This window comes from Pyrus communis, chromosome 13 (assembly GCF_041283825.1).
Source record: "Pyrus communis isolate YQ-2024b chromosome 13, ASM4128382v1, whole genome shotgun sequence".
In the NCBI taxonomy this organism is placed as follows: Eukaryota; Viridiplantae; Streptophyta; class Magnoliopsida; order Rosales; family Rosaceae; genus Pyrus; species Pyrus communis.
Genome location: NC_142577.1, coordinates 30,079,442 through 30,104,587, shown reverse-complemented (window position 1 = coordinate 30,104,587; position 25,146 = coordinate 30,079,442). Strand labels below are relative to the sequence as shown.

The window sequence follows — 25,146 nt, the reverse complement described above, 5'->3', positions numbered from 1 at the left end:
TTTCTTCACTTGCATTGGATTTTTCAAAGAATTCGTCTTTTTTTTAATCGACTTGTGAATTAGACTTGTATATTTTGACTACGAACGAAACTAAAACGAAACATGTTTCTCTTATATCTAAAGAAGTATGAAGCAAACTGATTTCAGGTAAGTTTTCTTCCTTTTTTTAGCTAAAATTGTCTTTAAGATTGACATTACTCCTCATTTGGTCCTTAAGATTTAAAATCAATATAAGTGGTCCATAAGATTGTCCATCGTCAATCGTTTTGGTCATTCCGTGAAAATCTCCGTTAAATTTAGGGTATTTTTTTTCAAATCAACCAATTCACTTGACTAGTGGTTTCTTCAATGTAACAGAGAGTTTTTACAGAAAAAATGATTGACAATGGACAATCTTAGTATCACTTCAATCAATTTTAAATCTCAATAACCATTCAAAAGAGTTAATGACAATTTTAAAGATCATTTTAACTAAAAATCCATTTTCTTCGCAACTCTTTTTATGCCAAATCAATCAAATAGATATATTATTATTATTATTATTATTATTTTGTCAATAATAGATATGTTAGATTAGGAAACCAACGAAATTTAAACTTATGCTGTGGTGTAAAGGCAACAATCTTCTCTGCCACCACCGTAATAAAAGATCACTTGCATCAAATAGATATATTGATAACGTAAAAAATAAAGTGGTGAGCTAGATAAGCATACTCGTCACTAGAGATGGATGCACGTGCCTAATAAAAAATGCAAAAACCTTGAATAACTTAGAAAGGGAAAAAATAAAAAAAGTAAGAAGTAATCGGCATGACCATGATTCGTCCACGTGAGGATGTTCGAAAAGAGAAGAGATTATCTTCAGATCTTTTTCATTAAGATCATCAGATTAACTGATTCGAATATTTGAAATTTCATCAACCAACAAAAAATTATTATAACTTTTAAGAAATTAAAACAAGTGGGTTGTTGGATCAAATTTTAATAAGATCTCTTCTCGTTCTAAACAGTCAACTTCCAGCCGCCCAGTGAATTCTCGCCGCGTGGACTCCAACTAATAACAAGAGAAAGGCTAGCTGTTGGGAAACGACATGGAAACTCTCAAACAGATGCGTCTTATAAGGCGATGGGAATGTCGTACGCACCCACGACACTAGTTTGGACTCTCTCTTTCATTTTCTATATTTCGAGACAGTTTTTCAGCGGGACAATGCTCGTACGCACCCGCGACACATTATTATTTTTCAATGAATAATTGTCACGTAATATTATTATTTCGCTCAAATTCTAAAATATATAATTATTTTTTGAATATAAGTTAAAAATGAGATATATTAATTATGTCGTCTATTCATACTATGTAACATGTAAAAAGATATCGTATTCACATCTACATAAAAAGAATTCCTGACACACGAAAAATGTTTTTAACGTTCATATGGATACATTACAGGATCATATGATAAACTAGAGGAGATACATAGAAGACCTACCCAATATAGTAATATATTAGTATGGAGAGAGGGAGAGAGAGAGAGGCGTGTTTTGTTATTTTGAAACGGTGCCCTTCAAAACCATTTTTCTATATATAGCGATTAGCGAGTGATGTGTTTTGCCAGCCCTTCCTTTTTCTCTCTGCCTCAAAACCTGAACTTACATTGCACAATTGCATTTCTGTCTTAACCTCCAATAAGTATATAACTCGATCAACTTTTTTGGAATTGGGATATAATAACACAACAAATCCTAGCCAATTTATATTTCCAAACAACCCCTTTACCCCTTTGTTTCTAGGCTTTTTCTGCATTCAATTAGTTTGGTTGATCAGAATTGCAAGCCTTGATTTGAAAATGATGACTTGTTTAGTTTCTCGGACGGGAAGGGAATTGCAGAGGTACAACATGGGCCGCCGGCAAGTCGTAGGGTGAAGCTCTTTTCCTTCTTGTTTTTGTTGTTGTTGAGCTTTTGTTGACATGGTTTTGTTATGTTGAAAAAGTAGTGGTTGGCTGCTTCCATTCATGTTCCTTTTCTTTCATGGCAGAGAGAAAAAATTCTTACGTATACCTGGTTGTACATCTCATGTACATGAGAATCTCTCGTCACCATGGGATGGACTCATAGATCCATGTCGAACAAATCCATATGTGTTGTCCCCATTTAAGTTCCATTTGGGTTATGATTTTTTTATTGTTCCGACTATTGACTTCCCTTATTTTAGATTTTTGTAAAGGTAATCATGATTAATAGTTTGTTTAATTTGCTTAATATTCAATGTTGCAGATGCATACCTTATAGATACAAAGATGGCAGTGATGGTGTCGTTAGCAACGAATTGGAAGTTCTTGTGATCACTTCACAGAAAGGCAATGCATTTATGTTCCCTAAGGTATAAATTATATAATTTCCTTTCATTTCTAATTTTATTTCTTGAGGTATCGGATTGCTTTCTACCCTCTATATATCCATCAAATTCAACTATATATTTGTTTATTACTTAGGGGGGTTGGGAACTTGATGAATCCGTAGAAGAAGCTGCTTCAAGAGAGTCACTAGAAGAAGCAGGTGTTTTAGGCAATGTTGAGGTTGGTATCTTCCTTTTTCTTCCTTCCCATTTCGCTTTTGATTGAGGAGCTAAAGAGGGCAGGCGAGAGTCGAATTATTGTCGTTGATGTTGGGATTAATGTTCTACCGCGCAATTAAGTTCCATTTTGGCAAAAATTTTGTCCTAATTTTATGTTGTAATATACGATGGCAGTGTCAATTGGGCAAATGGTGTTTCATGAGCAAAAGCCAAGAGACATATTATGAAGGGTACATGTTTCCCTTGTTTGTCAAGGAGCAACTAGATCTTTGGCCTGAGAAGAATGTACGACAAAGAATATGGGTATGATTGTGGATGCAAATTACAATTTGATCTATATGCAGACATTTTTATTTTTTTTTATTTTTATTTTTGTATTATTAGACAATGATTCTTCGATTTAAAAAATAAATCATATGTGATCCAAATATTTTATATAGATGACTGCAGCGAAGGCGAGAGAGGCATGCCAACATTGGTGGATGAAGGAAGCGTTGGACATTTTGGTCGAACGGCTGACCTCGGAACAAAAACAAGGGGAGGAGAATGTACTGGCTTGTTCTCTCAATTAATTAACAAATCAAGAATCCCTCGCATTGTACATAGAAATTGCTTTGAAGAAGTTTCCGTCCAGCCAGAAAATTGGACTGTTCTAGGGGAAACTTCCAAAACAGACCAAAGTGTAAAAAGGGAATTAGTTTTTTAGTTTTTATTTATCATAATTTATTTTTAGTGTTTAATTGTCGCCCGTCTCTAAGTTGCTATTCTCCATCTTCTGATGAGAGAGAGAAAGTTGATGTGTTGAAAAATAAGGACCAGAGAAGAAAATTTGCAGGATATATGTACATGTACATGCATATATGTGAATTAATAGTTTTATGAATTCAATGCATTCAATTCAGTAGTGTTCGTTTTGCAACATGTACTTAATTTTGCGATATTTTACCAACTAATTTAAAGTTTGACAAAATATTACCTACTACAGAGACCGTTAGGAACTTAGGATTGCCATAGTTAAAAAAAATTATGTGAAAGAAATTTTAGGTGGCAATCCTAACTGCGGTAGGTACGTATGTGGTACTTTAGTACACCAGTTGCCATGAAATTGCTTAATTTTGGTAAAAGTTTGAGTAGGCTTTGGTATGTAATACAAATATCTCAGCTTCGTATCCAATCAAGGATTCGGAATTTAATTAGTAGATATATATAACTGCTTCCTAAACCAAATAGATTATGTCTTTCTGCTTAATTAATTCCTAAAACATTATATTAAGGAAACCCTAACTACACCAATTCTATATATTTGGCACAATTGTTTTCGTCAATTTCCTTCTTACAATTCAAAGATTACACCAAAAGAAAAATAATTATGGATTGCAATAGTAACACCACGTGGTGGTACGCCGAAAATTCTCGTGTCAGAGAATGAGCAGCTTGAACCATTCTTTGGTCAATCTCATCATCCTCCTCCTCCTCCTCAAGAGGTCAACAATTTGCCCAAGAGTCAATCAACTCTGGATTTAGAGAATGTGTTGGCAGAATTGTCACCACATGATAATCAGATAAGTGCTGCTCCTACAACTAATGTTCATGTGGAAAACCCTAATTTTGACGAGAAAGTTTTGCGGAAACAACTAGAACTCGCCTGCGCCGCTGCCCCAATGCGTTTATCAACGGTTTGTACATCATTCTTCTTCATCAAATTTTCAATGCTCAGAACGTAGTTATCTGTGTAGGACACTGATATCGTTGATATGAATAACATGTCAGTTCCTTTATTTATTTAGTTATTTATTTTTTGACCTAGCGTACTCATATTCATCATCTTACGTACACCAACCATCACCGCTAAATTAACCCTAATGTCAGTATAATGAATTATTGACATGTAAAGACTTTATTAATACAATATCGATAATTCGTCCTTAATCGCAAAAACAAACGATCTTATCCAATAAATGGCTGCTCCTTTGATTGATAAACTTTTCTGAATGCAGGCTTGTTTGGTGAAAAGTCATCGAGATTTTCCTCGGCAATCTAGAAGTTCACCCTTGACAACACATGCTGACGACAGTGACGACGACGTAGAAATCATTGAGAATACGGATCATGTTGTTAAGGTCAAAAACCTTCAATGGTCTACGGGTTCAGTCCAACTAAACAGTACCAGTACTGGTTTTCATTCAACAACCAGTTTATGACCTTTCGTATGCACCAGAACAAAGAAACAGCCATGGACAATATAGTTCTATCCAATCCGACAGTGTTGGTGGTTTTCCTTTCATTCACAACCCAGTTTGTATCAATCCAAACTGTCGCGGACAATGCAACAACTTTTCCATTTGAACTGCGACATTTGCAGCAACAAAGTTTCTATGGTGCTCTGTGCTCCGGACTTTTTAACCGTCAGATCTTGATTTTTTTATCATTAAACAAATATCTAACAGTTAAAATACCTGAAATAGACCCTAGAAAATCCCAATTGTAGAAAACCATTAACCAAAGAACACAGACTTTTATAGAATGAACAAAATTTCATTGTTTTACATTTTCTAGCACAGTTTTAATATTCTTATGTTAATTTTCTGGACCATACTTTGGATTGTAGTTTATTTGAGTTTTCAGTTCGTTGTTCGTAGATTGATTTCGTTTTTATCATTTGTTATCCAATGACTTCAATCGATTAAGTGTTCAACTTTAAATTAGTTAGTGAGAGGTCTCAAATCTTAAATTTGACTCGCATAATAAATACCAAATTATAGCTGATATATTATGTCACTTAGTCCAAAATTTTCTCAAATATCAGTGTGCATAAAAATTAAGACAAAAAACAAAAAAACTACATGGACAAAACTGAAAATTAACAGTCCGCAAGGATGATAGTGAAATTATAAAAAAAAAATTACAAGGACGTTGATGCAAATTATCCTAAAAGAAATGGGAATTTTGAAAAATAACCAATTTTAGAGGCACGAATTGAATTGTAGCCAAAATTTCTAATTTCTTATAATTCTAACCAAAAACTCATGTAAAAAGTCTTAATTACCCTTTAGTAATACTAATCTTCTCCGTCTCCTCTTCTCCTCTCCTTTCGCACAAGCTTGAGCTGCTACAGTTGGTGCAATAGTTGGGCAGCAAGCACTGGTCCTAGCAAATCTCAATTCAAATTGAATGTAGAATGCAAAGTTCAATACTTGTGCTCACTTTAATCCCACTACAATCAAATTTCTCAAATTTCATTTATCCTAAAAGAAAAACATTTTAAAACCAGGGAAAACAAGAAAGCTTCTTATGACTTGACTTTTGCCCACCATTTTCTCAGCAGTCACACACCTTATAAGTGCAAAACCAACAAACTGAACAAAAAATAATAACATATTCTTGTAAGTAAAAGGTGGGTTTGGAAGACCATACCTTGTAAAGTACAAGAAACACCCACAGATAAAACGATTCGGGAAAGTATCAATGATTTACCATTGTTTTTGGGTTGAGAATTGAGATTTTTGCCAAAACAAAGGAAATTGATGCCAAAAATGTTTCATCATTGCTGTTGTTGTTGGGTTTGTGAAAATTGTCAAACTTTGCTAGAAGAGAAGCAACAATAAAAAAATTCAAGATTTGGTTCTTCTCTCTTGAACACGAGGTGCCAAAACTCATGTTCTTCAGGTTCGCTGCGGGACTTGGTCCCAAAGGATGAGAAAGGGGTTGCAGGCTAGGACCGGCGCTTCTTGTGAAAAAAATGACAGGTAAAGATGAGACGATGATGATTCGTATTACTAAGGATAATTAAGACTTTTTACCTAAGTGTTTTTTTTTTTGTTAGAATGATATTATTATTTGATATATCAGATGGAGTAAAATATTGTACAAAATGTCAAATTACCACATAAACTATCAACTATCATTTTAATGTTTAAAATTTGACATCTTTTTTAGAAATGAGTTAGAAGATTGGGCTAAAATTCAATTCGTGCCCTTGAAATTGGCTATTTTTCAAAAGTTCTCAAAAGCGATTCATCACCATCTTTATACGCCTTTCTGTTGCGCAATGTAAACCCTGAATCAGGGTTCATAACTTCAAACAAATGTAACGGTTACCCCGTCCTTTTCCGCCAAAATCAGAAAACCCTAAACCAAATATTTGTCAAATGTACAAGCTTCTCAAAGCCGGCCATGGTTCTCTCTATCCTCTCCTCAGAACCCACCTCAAAGCACCAAAATTTTTAGCCCCTATTTCCCAATTTCACAGCCTCAGAGAAACCCTAGCTCCCAATGCAAAGCTCGACTTCATAGTCAACGAAGTTATAGAGATTCAATCGTCGAGAGACTCAAAACCCACAAACATAATCACCCAATTGGCGCCGGACGTTGGTGAACCCCCCGAGCAGGGCGGCCCGGCCAGTGGGGAATGTTGTGCGGTTCAGATTTCGCATCCGTGGCGGGAGTGGGTGGAGCTGATGGAGTGCTTGTTGAAAAGAGGATACTTTGATGGCGACGAGAACCCTTTTCGGAACGGTGAAGTGGGTCCGAAGGAATCGAACCGTATTCGAACCGCTTGTCTGAATTTTGCTCGGGACCGGTCTAGTCTTTTGAGGTAATGGTGATGTTTTGGTATGAAGGGATGAATTTTGAAAGTCTTATTCTTTTCAAGTTTGAGGTTGTGAATTTAATTATTTTGGATTGAAAAACGATTTACATTGAGTACAAAGCTTGTGATGAAATGTTTTCCTGTCTGCGTATTTTGGGGCTTGTTGGGACTGTTCATGCAGAAAGCACTTATGCTCATAAGCACCCAAGTGCTTCCTGGAAAAGGTGCTTACTGCTTATCCAGAAAGTGCTTTTACGACCCAGAAACGTTTTTTGAGTTTTTGTGATGCAACCTGTTTGATATTGAAACTTTGTGGGATGCGAGGCACGGCATGTTTAGATTTGGCAGCGGAATTTGTAGGTGGAGTTCGTAATGACTCAGATCGTTTTGGCTCGCCATTACTATTAACTTTTAAGCTTGCAGTTTTCATTTCAAGTGTGTGCATGATAAGGATGAATGGATGATTGTCTTGTTTTTGAAGGCGAGATGTTATTTACTGACTTGGATTTGAAATATGATATTTGTATTCTACACCTTTGTTCATTACCCTTTGTTGCCAGAATGTTGTCAAGGAAGGATATCCGGGTCATTGCCCGATGTGGATGCCCGAGCCTCGATAGGAAAGTCGTCAACTCAGGAAAGCGTCTCAGGGCTTATGTGGGTGTTGATGAAGGAGATGTATGTGCTTAGTTTCTGAGTATTTTCCTCTTATTTGAATGAGCCTATATTTTCAGTCTTCTTTTGATTTAATAGAAAGAAAGCTTGAGATATAACTAGGAATTGTCATATCTAATAAGAACAGGCATTTTAGTAGGTTTGCAGCTCCTGCAATTTGAGAGGAGACTGTGAGAGAGCGTACGTGAAGGCACGGGAAGATGAAGATGGGCGCACAGTGGATGTCATGCGTTTCTTGTTAACGTATGGGCTTGATCCCACTACTGGTACAGTGGAGAACAAGCCATGTCTAAACAAAATGGTCAAAGAATCAGTGAGACGGCTACTGAAACAGATGGTAGTGGACAGCACTCAGAACATCGACTCCAATCCCCCAAAGAGTACAAGTACAACCATAAAGAGGGTTGCTTCGGTGTCGGACCATTCAATTCCACAAGAAAAGGGCCAAATAAATGTTCCAATGAAGCCAGGCGACTGGCTTTGCCCCAAGTAATTTGGCAGCTTGATCACGTAATTGTTTACGATTATTGAATCTTGATTGGTTGTTTAATCCTTATTAATATTTCTTTTGGCAGATGCAACTTCCTAAACTTTGCTAGAAATATCAAGTGCCTACGTTGCGATGATTTTTCCCAAGAAAGACTGACACGTCTAAGAGAGGATCAAGATCATCTCCCGTTGAAGAAGGGGGACTGGATATGTGACAAGTAATGGCTGCTAAGATCTTAACTTTCTTCTGTAATTCCTTTTCTTGTTGAGATTAAGACATTTAGATTCCTTTACAGATGCAATTTCTTGAATTTTGCGAAGAACGGTAGATGCTTACAATGCAAAGAGAAGCCTCCAAAGCGGCAGATAAATCCCGGGGAGTGGGAGTGCGACTCGTGAGTTTCTCTACCGAATGCAATTGGCATTCATTCGTTTTTGTTTTGGAAATCAATGCTTCACTTTGAAGTGGTTCCATATATCTAAATTCTAATTGTCCTGTATATGATTAGAGATTTGTTTTTGTGCAGGTGCAATTATATCAACTTTAAGAGAAACATGGTGTGCTTAAAATGCGATCATAAAAGGCCTAAGGCAGCACATTCTTCAGAGGCTTCTGCTGAACCTGTACACGACAACGGAAGCTACCCTAGGACTAAGAGTTTGAGTTCTCCTCACACTACTGAGACGAGTCAATATGGACGAAGTCGAACTAGAGGTGCGGATAAGTGGAGATTTGTAAACGAAGAAGAAGACGACTGCAATCGCCCGAACTCATGGAATGAGGCTTCCGGGTTGGTAGATTTTCCCATCGCAGGAGGTAGGACCGAGTTGTCTCAGAATCCGAAAAAAAGGGACTTGTGGAAGTTGAAGATGTTAGAGAGGAGCAAAAGCGCCTTGACGAATAAGGCAAACAATAACGAATCCAGTGTCAATATTCCAAAACGATTGGAGCTTTCTGATTCCACCGACGATGAAGAAATGTCAGAGTGGTTTGGGGATGGGAAACTGGAAACACCAAGGCTCCCATCATTAGGTCAGAAATAGTTTGGGTTAGATTAGAAAGCACATCATTTCGATTTGTAAGCTTTAGTCATTAACGCATGTTCTAAAAAGCTTAGTGATGAATAATAATAAATAAATCAGGGTGTCGGTAGGCGGCTACAGTCCTTCCCTCTGCTTGAGGGTGCTTCTCACCATTTTGTGTGAGAGATTTCCCGATCGTGCTTCTGTTTGGTGTCGTCGATCCTAGCGGCGACTGGGATCGGTGGGTGGTCTTTTGTTTTTGTTTTTTCTTTCTTCTCATCTTCCATCTGCTGATGGTTCTTCCAATATTCCCCTCTGGCCTTTCCAATTCCTCAATCCCCGTGGATATCCTTTTTCACAGTCCTTCCTTGCTTCGCTTGTCAGCCATGTTTTCTGCTGAGTTTGTGTGTAGAGTTCTGGTGTTTATTCGGCTTGGGTGTTTCCTACACCACCACGTTCTCCTTGTTGTCTGCCGTTTCTAGCGTTGTTCCTCGGGAATTTCCCGGAGCTTCTTTCTGATGGTTGGCTTCTCTCTCGCCGACTATCTCTTGTTGATGGTTGTGCGCAAGTGGCGTTTGTGGAGGTGATGATTGGCGGTGGACGGAGAATCGGATAGCTGGCTGATTCTTGGATCGGTGGGGGAGAGCACAATGGATGGTTCTTGGACGTTCTATTGTGTGTGGACTTCTTGTTGGGCTCATTTTCTGTGTTTTTTTTGTTTTTAGGCTCGCTCCTTGTTTGTTTATAGGAATAAAGTGGGTCTTTCTTTGTTGTGTAAATGTGTGTTTTAATAAAAGTTTCTCGTTGGCGATCCTTTTTTGATCCCACTTTAACAAAAATAAAAATAAAAAATGAAGCTTGGTGATGACATTGAAGTTGAAGAACCCTTGCATAAACTCTGCAAGAGTAAACTGACGGGTAAATGCCGGCTTCACCGGCAAGACCAGCTCCGGCAATGGGCCATATGTGTCCTCTGTATTGCTTGGACTGAAAAACACTGCAACTGACACCCGTGGTTCATGGTATGGGTTTGCCAACACCCGATGATGAACAGATTTGTACTCACCGTTGGAAATAATCTCAAGAATTGAACTGTTAATAAAAGTTAAAAGGTGGTTGACTAAAATAAAAATTCAGAGATAAATCAACTGCGGATTATAAATTCCGAAAAAAATACTTCGATATGTAAAATGAGAATGTAAAAATCGCTTTCGCGTTTCTTTTTCTTGTGTTGGTCGCCTACATTTTGCGAGAATCTGGGCCTCTTACTTTGTTCACTGCTTAGTTACATGTGGCCTTGCTGTCTTTGGTCCTTTGGGCTTGGTTTTGTTATCGAAGGTTCTTGTCGTTTACTAAAACTATCCAACCAATTAAAAAAGAGAAAGTGTAGGATACGATATGCATGCACTGTCCGCCAATGATCCCTATTCCCTACCGCCAGATCTACGGTCCGATTTCCACTTACTCTCCCTGTATGTACGGAATAATGGAAATCCCACTGTGGTGACTGATGAACGTGTGAAATGCGCAGGTGCAGAAGAATAACAATACACCCTTAGTTCAATGAATACTCGACTAGGTCCCTCCTCCTCTATTCTTCTTCCTGCTTTTTATCCCTTTTTCCTCCTCCATGCGCGACTTTGCCCTCGGCGAACCGTAGTTGGACTTCCTGCAGCCTTGGATCCACCATCAAAACCTCTCTGCTACTCTCTCTCTCTCTCTCTCTCTCTCTCTCTCTCTCTCTCTCCATCTCACCTAAATCCGGACTCTGCAAAACTCAACCCCCAGAAATGGGATCCGAAGGATCAAGCGTTGTCGGTGAGCTTTCCAAAAACCCTAGATTTTTCAGTGTTCTAGCTCATTTTACATTCGTCCAAGCGTATCCAGATTAATTGTTGTATGTTGATTTTGTTCCTGAATCAAAGTTTTGCTTTTGTTTGAGCTTAATTGCATTTTTGTTTGTTAACCTGGTAAAATGGATTAATTTGAATTTAATTTGTTATAAATTTGGTTGCTTTGTCCTGAATTATAGGGTAAGTTGTAAGCTTGATTGGTTTTTTTGGGTTATGAACCACGTGCGAATCGATGTTGGTATGAAATCAATGTTAGATTTGTTAGCCTAAAGTGTCCTCCAAGGATCGAATCATTCGAATCTAATTTGACAAGGAATGATGAAGTTTGTATCGGTAGTGGAAATGTAACGATAATGTATACGGTTGAGCCTTTGAGGTTCATCTTTAACCCCTCACTAATCACTAGAGTACCGACGCTCTGTTATGTGAATGCCAGTGATTTTGGATAATCTTTCCTCTTGGCCGAAAATTGTGATTTAAATTGTTCCCGAATTCGTTGTTATGAGAAATAAGATATAGATTAACAGAACCAGATATTCTTGAGACAATTAGTAGCGTGATTAGATATAGATTCAGAAGTCATGTTGTGCCTTGGTCACCCGTTTCTTTTTTCTCCCTTATTTCTGTTTTATTCTACAAGTGTTGTCTTCCGTAAATGGTTTTCCTGAATAATGTACTTCCTTGCAATGAAAATGCAAGAACCTGCATTCTCTCCCATAAACAGGGCTGCCCATTATTCTGCCGTCTTTAGAAGAACCCAGTATGTCAGTTCCTCCACAACCCTCCAGCCGAACATATACTCATAGTTGAATCTTACCTCAGGTCAGATTCACCAGCGCCAAAACAATTGCCTCATAAATTTTTAGCATCCTTCTCTTACAGGGGACGCAATGTAATTTCTAATATGAGAGATAGGATTATTCATCTTTATCGTTAACATTAAGTAAGGCACTCTAAAAAGGGTATCTGATTGGGTATCCAGATATTACAATTTACTTCTCAAACTTTTCAAGCTAGCATGAGTTTTTACATCTCTTCTGGAAAGGAGCACTCTGAGGACCAAGATCATTTTGAAATACCATTACTTTTGGACAGGCGACAGTGGCCATGTTTTTCCTAACACAAGGGTGGTTCCGCTTTTCTATAACCATTTCTCAGATGGGTTCTCCATAGAGAGTGCAAGTGAGAATTAGAACTGAAATTGTAATGTTTTATCGTACTATTGTAAACACTTCTCATCTCTCCTTTGCTTGGAAATTATAACTACTCTTTTTAGCTAATGTTCTATTTCTTTCCTGAAAAGAATTTATAGAACCTCTGCTATTATTAAGAACTCGATGAAAGTATTTCTGTAAGGAGTTTCGTTGGAAAAATATAAAGGACTAAAAAACGGAGAGTAACTGGAGTATTCCCCTGTTTTGTATTAGATAGCCTATGCTCTTGTATGAATTGGTATTTGTTGAACTAGCTTCTAATTTTGTCATGAATTTGATGAGATTTGTGACTGAAGCTGCCTTTGGTTTTCTTTGTTACACCGAGTAGATATGTTAATCCTTTTTGTTAAACACTTGTCTTATTCCAGTTCTTTTGTGATTATTTGTTACATTATGACATTTGTTATGATCACATGATGCAAGAGTTGTAATCATGTGTCTTGGTTTTTTTTTTTTTTTTTTTTTTTTTTGTGTGTAGTTCCCAGGAATTTCAGATTACTGGAAGAGCTTGAGAGGGGTGAAAAGGGAATTGGGGATGGCACTGTTAGCTATGGAATGGATGATGCTGATGATGTTTATATGCAGTCATGGACAGGGACAATTATCGGGCCCCCAAATGTAGGTTCCTTATTCTCCTTAGTTTCCTTTTTTGGGTAAATTGCTGCTCGTACATGCACTTCTAAAATAGAAAAAAAACAAATCATGGCAAGCTGCATTGAAACAATATCGTTCTTTGAATAAAGAAACTTAATGTCTTGCTGATCTTGCTTCTTGCCAGACTGTGCACGAAGGGCGCATTTACCAATTGAAACTGTTCTGTGGAAAGGATTATCCAGATAATCCGCCAACTGTTAGGTTCCAAACACGGATAAACATGACCTGTGTCAATCATGATTCTGGAGTGGTAGGTGATTCTTACCCTCAAGTATGTTCCTTTGTTATAGTTGAAACAAGCTGATGGGTGGCCAAATTACCAGGTTGAACCCAGTCTTTTCCCCATGCTTGCCAATTGGCAAAGGGAATATACGATGGAGGACATATTGACACAATTGAAGAAAGAGATGATGTCACCACAGAACCGAAAGCTAGCTCAGCCACCCGAAGGTCTGTTAGTTTCGGCTGTTTCTTGCTGAACATGCTTTACCTTTTTATGTATTTAAGTTTTATTAACGGGACTGCATTGCTTCTGTTTTCCTTCTGTTCATATCATCTAGAGAAATGGAGAGTTAATATTTGAATATGTATTTTCAGGGAATGAAGAGGGAAGGGTCGATCAAAAGGGGCTTGTGGTGAAATGTTGCATTATCTAAAGGTCAGACTTGAATGAATATACGATACTTTATATAGTGTATACTTTGAATGATACTTGTTAAGGAGCGTCAATGTGCTAATCATGTCTAATGTAATTAAGGATCGCTCCATCCGTAACGATTTGCTGTAATCTCTGTTCTGCTATCACATATGCCTTTGGTGGAAAGACAAATGTGTGATGTTTTCCTACAGATATAATAGGGGGACATTACACACACGTTGTTTGTACTTTGAGCACGAACCACCTTATTTTATAGTAGCTGAATACAAGTCCTTGATAAGGAGAGATATCATCGTGTTGTGTTCCGATGATTTGTACATAAGTCCATTGCATACTGAATATTTACCTTGTGGTTTTGGAATGTGACAGCATTGTGTTATTTGCAGAATTGGGCGGACCGCTCTTTAGGTTTATGAGGATGTTATATTTGGCTGGCTGTTTCGTAGATTTTCGATCGCGAAAACACTTGAAACCGCTCCAAATACCGAGTTGTTTAAGCGGGTAAATGATATGTAATTATATGAATCAATGGATTACGAAGTACCGATTCTTCAATACCTTTTGTTTTCCATCTCATGTCTGAAGCCCTGTAGTTTGAATTCGAATTCTAATCAAGACAATGATGTTTGTTATGGATGAAGATCAATATTTACAGAAGTCGTCATCGCAGCGAAGGGTAGGCTAGAACCCGCAAATCCCGGGAGGATTTAAAGGTCGAAAAATGATTAACTTACAATTAAACATAATCTTTGTTCGCCTGAACGTTTCGATTGCTGCCCTATTATATTAGTATATGTAGTGTTACGCATAGTTTTTAAGGATATATATAGATTGTATAGGTGTGCTCAGAATTCCAGCAAAGCAAACGTTTTCTTCTGTTCTACGCGTTACATGCTGGAAAAAGACGGTTTCAAAATATTTCTTTTGAGGTTTAAAGAACTGCTCGGTATACCAACATTTGTTCCCTCTTCCTTTAAATATCCTAAAAAATATGTTTCTATTTTGCTTAACCGTATAAGTTAAGGGAAATCTTGAAATAAAAAATAAAGAGATAAACAGTGATCAAATTTGTTTGACTGGAGACTCGTTATGGAAGCAGCCGACGTACTCAATTACGTGTTGTAATGTAAGTTAAACCACGGATAATCAGATGATTGCTTTGTGACACCGCCACTTCTTAATTAATGGGTGTTGTGTGTATGAACTCGTTTAGGAAATCTGTGGAAGGCCAGAATCACTTCTACAGTCAGAAGAATGTGCTTTTCTACAAAGTTGTTTGAAAATATGGAAGAATACCTCCAATTTCACGTGCATTATTGAGAATGTGATTCTCCATAAAATCCGCTGTCAACTAAAAGTCATTGACCTGGTTTGGTACTGAGGTAATTCTGAAAAAAGCTGGTATCAAAAAAAGCTGGGAGCTGTTTTTGTGTTTGGTAAACATTCAGCTTCAGCTTTTTTTCACAGTTTTGGGTGAAAAAAGCCAAAAACAAGAAGTTGCAAAACCCAGCTTTGAAAAATCGGTTTTTTTTCACATTTGTTTTACATAAAAGTTTACCAAACACTATAATGCTGTTTTTTTTTTTCAAAAGCACTTTTACAAAAAAGTTTACCAAACACTCTGCTGCTTTATTTCACAGTCGCTTATTCTCACAGCACAGCAGAATCAGCTTTTTTTCAAAGCACAGCAATACCAAACCAGCCTAATGTCTATGTCGACTATCTGGTTGTTATGGTCATCTATGTCATTATTTACGGCCTTCTAGAACAAGTATATGTGTATGCACACACGATATTCCTGGATTCTTTTAGTAGTGTTTGCTTACTATGTCATTTTTTATGTTTACTTTACCATGAAAACAGATTAAAGTAAAGTTTCATGTCCCAAAACATTATAGGGAAGTGCTATTCACACATATTTTAATTTTTCATACCTTCTTCTTAATTTTCGATCATCGAATCGAATAAATAAATAAAAATTAATAATAAAAAATTAACAAGGATGCTTGCGAGGTAAATTTTTTTTCTTCATTGCGAGATCAAATGAAGTATGTAAATAAGACTTTCCAACAATATATTACTTTATCTTAGCTGTCAAGCAAGAAGCAACCAAAAAGGAGAATCACCAACTCCTCCATTTATGGAGACATTGTGGATGGAAAAGACTTAGAAAGAGGGTAAAAAGTTGCACCCGATAATAATATATCATTGGCAAATTAGCAGATTGAATAAAATAGAAATGAAGACAAACAATTTAGTTGAATTAGTTAGAGCACTGTACTACGGTGTAGTGATATTTCTCTTCACTTGAATGTGAGAGATTTTAAATTTGATTTTCACCTAAGGTGAATTTGAACCATATCATTACTAGTCAATTGTAAAGCTTAGCTCACTCTCCCACTATTTTGATATAGAATCTACATATACTATTATCTGTTCAAAAAAAAAAAAGGTTAGGCTATAGTTTTTTTTATGGGAATGTTCGACTGTGGTATAAATAAATTTAGTGTAAGATATCCTATTGCAAAGGACAAGAAGAGTGAAAAACAGTAGGTAGGTTTTGATGCAAATGGAGAAGCTTCAGTCATTTGGATATTTGTGGTTTTGAACTTGTTGGGAGGGAAGCTTCTGATTTCTGCAAGAGGAAAGAGAAGAAACAAAAAACACAATGAAAGATGCAGAGGGCGCAGCTTCAGTCATTGGGACGTTTGTTTTGAACTTGTTGGGAGGGAAGGGAAGCTTCTGCCTTCTGAAAGAAGAAAGAGAAGAAATAGAAAACAGTACACAGTGAAAGGTGGTGGGCTCGAATCGATGGCCATCTTTTCCGCATGACTGCTGCGTGTCATGTGCGTGTGGCTAACATTGAAGGAGGAGCGTTCACACCTGGTGAGCTCGGAGCTGATACGAGCTGAGACAATTCGGAAGTGACGTGAAAGCTAACAGCAGCATCGTTTATCTGTTATCTGTTTCTGTAAATCAAAAGCAAGAAAGCACTTCACCAATCACGCTCTTTGCCTTTCCTTGTTTGCTGTATTCCGCTTTGTTTAATTATTTATTTAATTCTGTACATCAAAGTATATTATTCGTGTGTTAGTTTAATGTCTTTGGTTTCAGCAGCATCGTTTTAAGGTAGGGTTGCGTACGTACGTTAAATATGCATCTAATAATTATTATATATGCTTTACGTAATTAAAAACGCACTCTAACATGTAATTATAAGATAATAATGCATGTTGAGTATACACAATTGGATGTGTGTTCAATGCTCATCCATCGGATTTCTATCTAAAATTAACAACGAAACTTCTTTCTTCTTCTTTTTTTTTTCAATTCAGAGACAAATAAATTCGAATTTTGAATGTCTTAAAAATATTAAGAAGAGCAATACCTATAAATCTCATTAGTTAGAATATCTTTGTCAATAAAAGAAAAATGAAAATAACATGAAGGGTTTCAAAAAGGCATGCTATAAGAACAATAATTAAGATATCATAACGAAAAATCTGACAGGATTCTTCGAAATAGATAGCTTGATGAGAGAACAAAATATTAAAAAAAAACAAAAAATAAAAGAGATAAAGAAAATAAAAGTTTGAAAAATTGTTGAAGTGCCGTTGGGAAGATGCCCTCCTCCTTTTAGAAAGCAGAGAGTCTAAGAGAAGGACATATTTCCCACCGCTTCCCTATGTCTATGACTCTGCTATCAAAAGAATAGTAAATAAATATTCCTAAACCAAATTTAGTGAGACGTGTGTGGTAATTGATTTTTTTATATAAAATTAATTTTTTATAGTATTTTACAAAAAAAAAAAATTTAAAAAGAATAATCTTATACATAAAATTTTGTAAACTAAAAAACATCAAAAAAACAATTCGTTCATCTGTCTTTTATTTTGCAGTAAACTTGCTAATTGATCGTCTACGTGGAGGGCCAGCGTGGGGACGTGCCATTTAGGACGTTATTGCACCGCTAAGCGTCCACAACACAATAGTTTCCAATAATTGTAGAATATCTATCACCAGCCTTTCCAGATATTTAAATTAAATTTTTTACTTCTTTTGGCTTTTTAGCCTTTATAAATAAATTAGTTTGTCTGTTTGAAAACCAGACATTTCAGGTAAGAAAACCCCCACAACTCTCTAAAGTTGCTCCGCTCGTTATTAGGTTGGATTTGTCGATCGGTTCTTTTCTTAACTCTCCTTCACTGCCATTCCACTTAATTCATCAGATTTACCTTCTTCTCCCCTCTCAAGCTTTCAATCCTTCTGAAAAATATGGGTTCCTCTTCTCTGTCAGAAAACAATAAGCAGCAAGGTATGCAGTTCCTCTCTATTTCTCTCTCTCTCTCTCTCCAGGTTTTCATGAACTTTCCGGCCGTTTTGCTTAGAGTTAAATAAGGGGTTTATATATGTTTTGAAGTGAATTATATGTTAATTAATATCGGCATAAATTGTGATGCATGCAGAGAATAACGGTGGGAAATTCGCACCCAACGAACAGGACGTTCTGCAGAGACATGTAGCCTTCTTTGACAGGAACCACGATGGCATTGTTTATCCTTGGGAAACTTTTCAAGGTTTTTATTAATTATTTGTTGCCTTTCTCCTTCTTTAAAACCGGTTAATTAATAGTGATAATCTCTGCGATTACAGGTTTTCGTGCGATCGGGTGTGGCATTTTGTTGTCCACAGCCAGTGCCTTTCTCATCAACGCGGCCCTCAGTCAAAAGACTCGCCAGGTATCTCTCTCACTCTCATACTCCGCTCACCAGGGTAATCATTCGCTTATGCATCGGAAGTTATGAGTTCGATTCACTCTTCTCTTGTATTTAAAAAATAAAAAAATAAAACTCTCAAGCATCGGAACTCCCGAGATTGACTCACTTCGTAAAAAAACTTTTTATAAGGAAAATTTTACGAGGACAAATCTTTAGACTATGTTGCCGGCGGCAAAGAGTAAAATTTCATTCCCAGATTAGAATATTTGTTTTCTGAGCCACCAACTTTTTCTTTGCCAATATTATATGACCAACTCCTTAGGACATGTGTCAAACACTAACGTCCACATGTTTATAGATAGAGGCAAAATCCAATAGCACTAAAGCAACTTAGCTTTACCTTTACCAGAAAATCCGGACTAAACTGTTGTAGTCTTGTTTGTTAGAACAATATATTATTACTTTAAAGGTTCATTTGAAAATGCTTTCAAACGAATTCTATACTTTTTCCTATAAATTAGAATAATTCATATTAGAAAAAATTCTTGTTTGTTTACAAAATTGTAAAATTATTGTACGTCGCAACTTTTTAAAAAATCTTTGTTTTACACTATTATTATTGAATATTTGGTTGAATGTGCGTTGTTATAAGAATATTGTGACGCATTAACCAAACAAAGAAGAAAGAACATGCGTAATAGGGGGAATAAATTCTGTCTATTTCGACACGTTTGCTGCTATTACGTTGAGTAGAAGTGACGTGGCTTCTGCTTCTGTGTTTGGTGCAGGGAAAGTTTCCTTCTCTACTTTTCCCAATTGAAGTTAAAAACATCCATAAAGCCAAACATGGCAGTGACTCTGGTGTCTATGATAAAGAAGGAAGGTATAATTATTAATTAATTAATTGATATCAATTTTCTGTATAAAATAATTTTCTTATTATATATAGTCTATTGGATGTCGTATTAAAGAGCTTTAATTGTTATTGCCTGCAGAAGAACATGAACAACTAAATTATTCATACGTGTTAAACCAACCAATGATTTTGGTTACAAGTAGTAATCTTACGATTAAATGTTCATCTATTTTATGTCTATGAATGATTAAAAGATCTCCAAATTAAATAGTTTTTTACACATATGATCAAGATAATAATAAAGAAAATGAACGATTTGATTATAATGTTTCAACAGTAAAAGTTCCTTAATCATAGGCGTAGGTGGGAGCATAAGTCCTCTCCATAGGACACACAAGCGTTAACCTTTTTTAACTACTCTTATTCTTACTTTTTCTCACCTCTGTTCAATCACCTTCCTTTTGACATTTGGACAATGTTTTCAGCTCTTTTGTTTTTAATTATTTTTCTCCAATTACAATTTTTCAGGTTTGTTCCGTTAAAATTTGAAGAAATCTTTGCAAAGCATGCCCATACGCATCCACATTCGTTGACATCAGATGAACTGATGGGCATGCTAAAGGCTAATAGGGTTCCCAAGGATTATGCAGGATGGTAAGTTTATCATACATATTTCATGTCCTGCTGAAATATAAAAGAGAAAACATAACTAAATTAACGATGGAATATGAAATGCAGGGTTGCTGCCTATACAGAATGGAAGATCTTATACGTGCTCTGCAAGGACAAGAATGGTTTGCTGCACAAAGATACCGTTAGAGCTGTTTACGACGGAACCTTGTTCGAACGCATGGAGAAGGAAAAATCCGGCGGAGACAAAAAGAAAGAGTAATTAGTTCTAATTATTCAACCATACTGGATTCATTAATATGTTCCTAAGCATTTTAACGAGTTAATAATTACTGGCTACATGTAAATGAACCTTGTGAAGCAAGCAAGACGAATTATATATTTGGGAGTTTTCATTTTTTTAATTTTTTCTTGATGCAGTGTTGTCTGAAAAAAGTTTGGCAGATTGTATAGGCTGCTGTTGTCCATTTGGCCCTGCCCGGTGGATGATCGAAAGTATGCCGGTGTTTATATTGTGCGCTGTGTGTTGATATTGTTTTAGAGGTCGTGGAAGTTGTTTGTTAGTTCATCCATTCATGTGTGTAAATAAGTTATAAGTTGATTCGTTTATTTATTTTTCGATTTCCATACCAACCACACAATTTCCTTTACGGCTTGAGTTGTTTGTTGCATAGACATCACGTGTTTTGAATGTCGACGACTGCGGAAGACCTCGCAACTAGTTGTTCCCGTGGGGGAGATCTGTAGTGTTTGATATTTGTATTGATACAGTGAAATAGTATATTACACATGAATGATTCGATTGCTGTCCTCCGTTTAATCATCTATATTTGCATGGCAGTGGCTTGCGTTAGACGTCGCATGTTTAATTATGTGTTTAATTGAGGGGGAATTGAGCGCGCATGAATGTTGAAGGCGGAGTAATTCAAGATTTTTACATGCAGTTAAATATTATAGTCTGCAGCTATGCACGTGGGTTAAACATAACCGTTGGTGTCTTGGTACATCAACGGTCAAAATCAACCCACCTATGGTGTTTGTGTTTCAAATATTCCTTAATTTATTCAAACAAACGTTCCTCAAGGACCACAAGAGAACTTTCTGCAGTTACTTACATCTTAATACAGAAAGCCTGATCCATGCCAATTCCGTTGGCTCACGGATGACACAAAATATGGGTTGTGAAACGTAGGTCTAACTGGTCTCTTGGGCCTTATAAAATATGGATTGTGGGTTTTCCCCTATTTGTTCGAATGCTCCATTGAGTTCTCATTCATCTATAAGCAATCAATAATGCTAATTTTATTTTTGGACACTAAATAATACCATTTATTCTGTTTAATGACCACGCACTTTGTTGACCATTTCTCTTTGTAGAAATGACCCATTGATGTATGTGGGACTTGCATATATATATATATATATAAAAGTATGTGGGACTTGCATATATATATATAAGAGGAAATTTATAAAGGTGTATACAAATATGAATCCATTAGAGCGGTTGCAGCAGTTGGTGCAAGACAAGAGTAAGGGCTCAAAATTTGCCCTCCAAAAATGCAAGGGCAAGTAGTGTGCCAAGCAAGTCCAAATACCCAAAGCACCTGAAGCCCGGTCTTGTGCTTGTGGGCAAGGCTCTGTGTCAGGCGAGTGTAACACACGCGATTGTGGACGAGTGGCCGACAACAACTACAGCAGCAGGCCCCGTCTGCAGCAGTTTAACAGCAGACAGGCCAATAGCTAGTCGACGTGGCTTTGCTCTTATGTAATAAATGGTACCCTTTGAGTCAGTTAGTACTCTTGCTTGCGCTTTTAGATGTACTTGCTCTTATATAATGAATGGTACAAACTCACGCAATCTAACTCATGTAAGTAACAAATTTCAGCCTTGCGGGTTGCCCAAGTGGCGTGAATGACGGGAAACGAATCACGAGTACGATGATAGTAGGATTCAATTTCGTTATGTGTACCAAAAAAGTCTAGCTCTTTTACCAGTCGAGCAAAAATATAAGAGATTTGAGTTGTAAATCAAATCGGAGCAAACATCTGCTACCTTTTCAATAATACGTTTAGACCCACAACCATTTCACATGATCAATCGGCATGGTTGGCCATGGCCATGGGCAGCTGACCCGAGTCCGCTGGTGAAGTTAATTAATCTAGCACATAAAATAAAAGCAAGCTGTGGTGGCATGGAGGGGCAAGCTGACAATTTGTTAATCTTATGTATTGTGGCCACATCATAATTCAAAAGCCATCGATGGAAGACAATACCCCTCACTTTTTTTTGGATAAAAAAAGTTTAGGATAAGGGGTGGCTATCTCATTTCAGAGTTAAAGCATATCATAAGCCTCTTTGAGAATTTGCAGGATCTTAATCCATTTTTTTGTTTTTACAAATTACCCACCAAGAAGGATTGTCAGTAGCAAAACTCGAACTGAAGCTTTGGACTATCAAAGAGACTGATCCTTATCAACTCAATCAACCCTAATTAGTACAAAACCATCACTTTCCATTGTATAACTACGAAACTTCACTATATTATTGCCATATTATTGAAGGGGACCCTCCCTTTTGTTCCCTCTCTCCTCTTGCAATGTTGCATCTCCATCACACCTGTCTTTTCCTGAAATTTCCCATTCGATGGAAAGGAAGTTCCCTTCTTTTGCTTGCTTTTTTTTTTCCACAATTAACAATCCCACGTGCAAGTTTTTCTTTCAACAAAGACTTGGAATTTGTGTGACAAAAAGCATGGAATAATATTACTAAGGAGTGTTCTTTTCCAAAACACGTACATTGGAATCAATCCATTTCATTTGTCTTTCATACTGTACATTTGCTTTGGCATGGCGTAAAGCATGGATGATTTACTTTATAACGTCCATACTTAAAAATAAAATGGCTCTAGGGTTAAAAATATAGATATAGTGTACATGTGCACGAATCATCAATATTTTTTAATGTATGATATAACCTGCATGTAGTTCGGCTTGTCTAATCTTTTACACACACAAGTTTTTTTTCTTTCTTGATTCTAGTTTTCTATGTGTACTGGTTTGCCATCTCTTCTTTATAAATATAATTTAGACCTTTCTTCATAATTTGACGAAAGATATCATGTTTTTTTACACATATATTTGTTGGTTCACTCCGTAATATATTTCAAATGATCCAATCATTTATCTTTTATGTCTTACCTTAAAGATTATGTCCACCAAAAATCACCCGACCCCAAAATCATATGACCGTTTGGATTAGATTTAGTGTTTCTTTGTAGAACCATATCCGTTTATTTTCTTCATTGCAAATGAATATTTGAATAATTTTGGTTTTGTCTAACTCTTTACAAGTATGATATATGAATGATGTACTAAATATAGATGGTTCGGATCGTTAAAATACATTACAAAATAGACCATGTAAAATAAATATCAAAATGTGTGTATCCAGATCTAACCAATTATGTATATAAATATTAAAAATTACTTATCATGAAACATAAAATATTAGTTGTTACTCTGATATATTTGAAAAACAATAGTGATGGGAACATCAATTTTGGTACCTCTCATTCACAATAAAAATAAAAATAAAAAAAATAAAAATAAAAATAAAAAAAGGTTTTTGCTTCGTGTGATGCAACTCATCATGAACATGAAGTAGATAGTTGAATTTAAATTTTAGAAATGTGTAGGTTTTGTGTTCCTATCATTAAAAATATTGAAAAAATGTACATAAGCTTCATTTTCTATCATATCAATAGAGACGTGCAAGAGCCTGAATATTCATAAGGATAAGATCATATCGTAAAAACTAATTATATACGCTACTTACGATTTGTTTAATGCTCGTTTCTTTATCCATCATCCTTCTTTTTGCATCTTACTGACTAAAAATTTGAATCTAATTCTTGTGACGGATTAATCACGTCTTAATTAATTATGTAATCACTGATTAATAAACTTGTCACGCTAGACGTTGAACAAATAATAAGTTTCTTCCCCTCCTCGTAAGATTCATCTTTCTGTAATTAATTAGCTGATTTCCACTTAGTTCGATTGGACAGGAAAGTGTGGCCGCCCTTTGCAATGAATTCAAATTTTCTTTATGTAGTTTTGTTTGCCAAATGATTTTTTTTTTTTTTCGACATCAAATCTTCTGCACTCAAAACTCTATTTTTTTTTTTCCAGAAAGAATAAGTGAAAAAAAAAAGGAAAAAACAAAGAAAAAAAAGAAGGGAGGGGTAGGGATTAGTTATAGATATTTGATTGTATCTCTAATTTTCTTCCCCCTTCCCATATCGATAGCTAGAATGAAAAAAAGGAGAATATCAACACATCCGGAAAAAAACGATTGATCTCTATCAATAAACCTGCTAAAGACCCGAACCATAGAGTACTTACTACCAGTGCCAAGGAGAGATATGTTTTTGGATCTCGCATTTTAAAAACTCCTCTTTATGTATTTGTTATTGTAATTTTATTGTAATTTGTAATACATAGATGACCGAATGTGTATATGTAGTTAATGACTTATCACTTGTACGCGGAGTTCCTAATTTGGCCTCTTTGTGATCTATCTCAATTGAACTCGTTTAGGATTGATTGTTATCTTATTACGAATAAGAGGAGATGTCTGTGTAGATATAAATTCAAAGCTACACCTAACTTTGGAGGCCATGGTAGTCACATTAATTAAGCCTTAGCCAGTTTTAAGTAAAAAATCAGTTGAATTATTGTGGACCCTTGAGTATGGACCAACTTAATTAGCTACTTTTCAAACCACAAAATATTTACTCACATTATGTTAATGTTTCTAAAAGCTTTCATTTTTTACTCACACACTCATAATTTAATAATAATTTAGGGAAAATTAGAATCTTCTACAATTTTTTTTATATCATTTAGATTAAACATCTTGACTTTTTAAAAATTGGATTAAAGTGCTTTGACAAATAATTATCTCTATTTTTAAAATTAAAATAATTTTTGAATTTATCCTTTTATATGCATGATGCACTTTTCCTTATTTAGTGGAGATATTAGTTATTAAACTATATTTTCTCTTCTTCCAAATAAGTTTTTTCGATCATAGTTTTTTTTTTTTTTTTGTTATGCAAACATTTAATATTATTTCTTTTTCCAAATGGTTTTTTCTTTTTCAAATAGTTGGTGATCAACATAAAAGCTCTGTGTAATTTTTTCAA

The 25,146-nt window shown here is 36.0% G+C and overlaps 4 protein-coding genes across 6 annotated transcripts; all 4 read left to right on the top strand.

Annotated features, from left to right (window-relative positions):
* The first annotated feature begins 1,570 nt into the window (after positions 1 to 1,570).
* Positions 1,571 to 3,482, top strand: LOC137735908 (nudix hydrolase 17, mitochondrial-like). Its single transcript, XM_068475260.2, has 5 exons — positions 1,571 to 1,924; positions 2,281 to 2,386; positions 2,499 to 2,582; positions 2,756 to 2,884; positions 3,022 to 3,482. Exons 1-5 carry the CDS (start codon positions 1,851 to 1,853, stop codon positions 3,151 to 3,153), a joined length of 525 nt encoding a protein of 174 aa, XP_068331361.1. The 5' UTR covers positions 1,571 to 1,850; the 3' UTR covers positions 3,154 to 3,482.
* A 3,052-nt stretch (positions 3,483 to 6,534) lies between these two features.
* Positions 6,535 to 10,169, top strand: LOC137736396 (uncharacterized). Its single transcript, XM_088682917.1, has 6 exons — positions 6,535 to 7,175; positions 7,730 to 7,847; positions 7,984 to 8,333; positions 8,420 to 8,551; positions 8,630 to 8,728; positions 8,861 to 10,169. Exons 1-6 carry the CDS (start codon positions 6,730 to 6,732, stop codon positions 9,375 to 9,377), a joined length of 1,662 nt encoding a protein of 553 aa, XP_088539043.1. The 5' UTR covers positions 6,535 to 6,729; the 3' UTR covers positions 9,378 to 10,169.
* A 769-nt stretch (positions 10,170 to 10,938) lies between these two features.
* Positions 10,939 to 14,367, top strand: LOC148692080 (ubiquitin-conjugating enzyme E2 variant 1B-like). Of its 2 annotated transcripts, none has more exons than XM_088682919.1 (7): positions 10,939 to 11,075; positions 11,110 to 11,174; positions 12,902 to 13,041; positions 13,202 to 13,327; positions 13,401 to 13,527; positions 13,675 to 13,735; positions 14,122 to 14,367. In XM_088682919.1, the coding sequence occupies exons 2-6, from the start codon at positions 11,147 to 11,149 to the stop codon at positions 13,731 to 13,733; spliced, it is 480 nt and encodes a 159-aa protein (XP_088539045.1). In that variant the 5' UTR covers positions 10,939 to 11,075; positions 11,110 to 11,146; the 3' UTR covers positions 13,734 to 13,735; positions 14,122 to 14,367. The 2 variants fall into 2 exon arrangements, with proteins under 2 accessions (XP_088539045.1, XP_088539044.1); XM_088682918.1 differs by having other exon boundaries at positions 10,966 to 11,079.
* Positions 14,368 to 17,773: 3,406 nt separating this feature from the next.
* Positions 17,774 to 20,745, top strand: LOC137737938 (putative peroxygenase 4). 2 transcript variants are annotated; one of them, XM_068477526.2, is made up of 7 exons: positions 17,774 to 18,050; positions 18,202 to 18,312; positions 18,389 to 18,474; positions 19,242 to 19,336; positions 19,838 to 19,963; positions 20,048 to 20,197; positions 20,360 to 20,745. In XM_068477526.2, exons 1-7 carry the CDS (start codon positions 18,011 to 18,013, stop codon positions 20,367 to 20,369), a joined length of 618 nt encoding a protein of 205 aa, XP_068333627.2. In that variant the 5' UTR covers positions 17,774 to 18,010; the 3' UTR covers positions 20,370 to 20,745. The 2 variants fall into 2 exon arrangements, with proteins under 2 accessions (XP_068333627.2, XP_088539622.1); XM_088683496.1 differs by lacking the exon at positions 20,360 to 20,745 and having other exon boundaries at positions 20,048 to 20,343.
* Positions 20,746 to 25,146: the final 4,401 nt, after the last annotated feature.

What these genes read in the sequence shown, in the direction of transcription:
- LOC137737938 (XM_068477526.2), top strand. Translation starts at nt 18,011, where the DNA reads ATGGGTTCCTCTTCTCTGTCAGAAAACAATAAGCAGCAAG. An exon ending in GTCTATGATAAAGAAGGAAG is followed by an intron (nt 19,337 to 19,837) that starts GTATAATTATTA and finishes ACAATTTTTCAG; the next exon opens with GTTTGTTCCGTTAAAATTTG. An exon ending in CCCAAGGATTATGCAGGATG is followed by an intron (nt 19,964 to 20,047) that starts GTAAGTTTATCA and finishes TATGAAATGCAG; the next exon opens with GGTTGCTGCCTATACAGAAT.
- LOC137736396 (XM_088682917.1), top strand. Translation starts at nt 6,730, where the DNA reads ATGTACAAGCTTCTCAAAGCCGGCCATGGTTCTCTCTATCCTCTCCTC. An exon ending in GGCGACTGGCTTTGCCCCAA is followed by an intron (nt 8,334 to 8,419) that starts GTAATTTGGCAG and finishes TTCTTTTGGCAG; the next exon opens with ATGCAACTTCCTAAACTTTG. An exon ending in GGGGACTGGATATGTGACAA is followed by an intron (nt 8,552 to 8,629) that starts GTAATGGCTGCT and finishes ATTCCTTTACAG; the next exon opens with ATGCAATTTCTTGAATTTTG.
- LOC137735908 (XM_068475260.2), top strand. Translation starts at nt 1,851, where the DNA reads ATGATGACTTGTTTAGTTTCTCGGACGGGAAGGGAATTGCAGAGGTAC. An exon ending in GGCCGCCGGCAAGTCGTAGG is followed by an intron (nt 1,925 to 2,280) that starts GTGAAGCTCTTT and finishes TCAATGTTGCAG; the next exon opens with ATGCATACCTTATAGATACA. An exon ending in ATGTACGACAAAGAATATGG is followed by an intron (nt 2,885 to 3,021) that starts GTATGATTGTGG and finishes TATTTTATATAG; the next exon opens with ATGACTGCAGCGAAGGCGAG.
- LOC148692080 (XM_088682919.1), top strand. Translation starts at nt 11,147, where the DNA reads ATGGGATCCGAAGGATCAAGCGTTGTCG. An exon ending in CGAAGGATCAAGCGTTGTCG is followed by an intron (nt 11,175 to 12,901) that starts GTGAGCTTTCCA and finishes TTTTGTGTGTAG; the next exon opens with TTCCCAGGAATTTCAGATTA. An exon ending in TCAATCATGATTCTGGAGTG is followed by an intron (nt 13,328 to 13,400) that starts GTAGGTGATTCT and finishes CCAAATTACCAG; the next exon opens with GTTGAACCCAGTCTTTTCCC.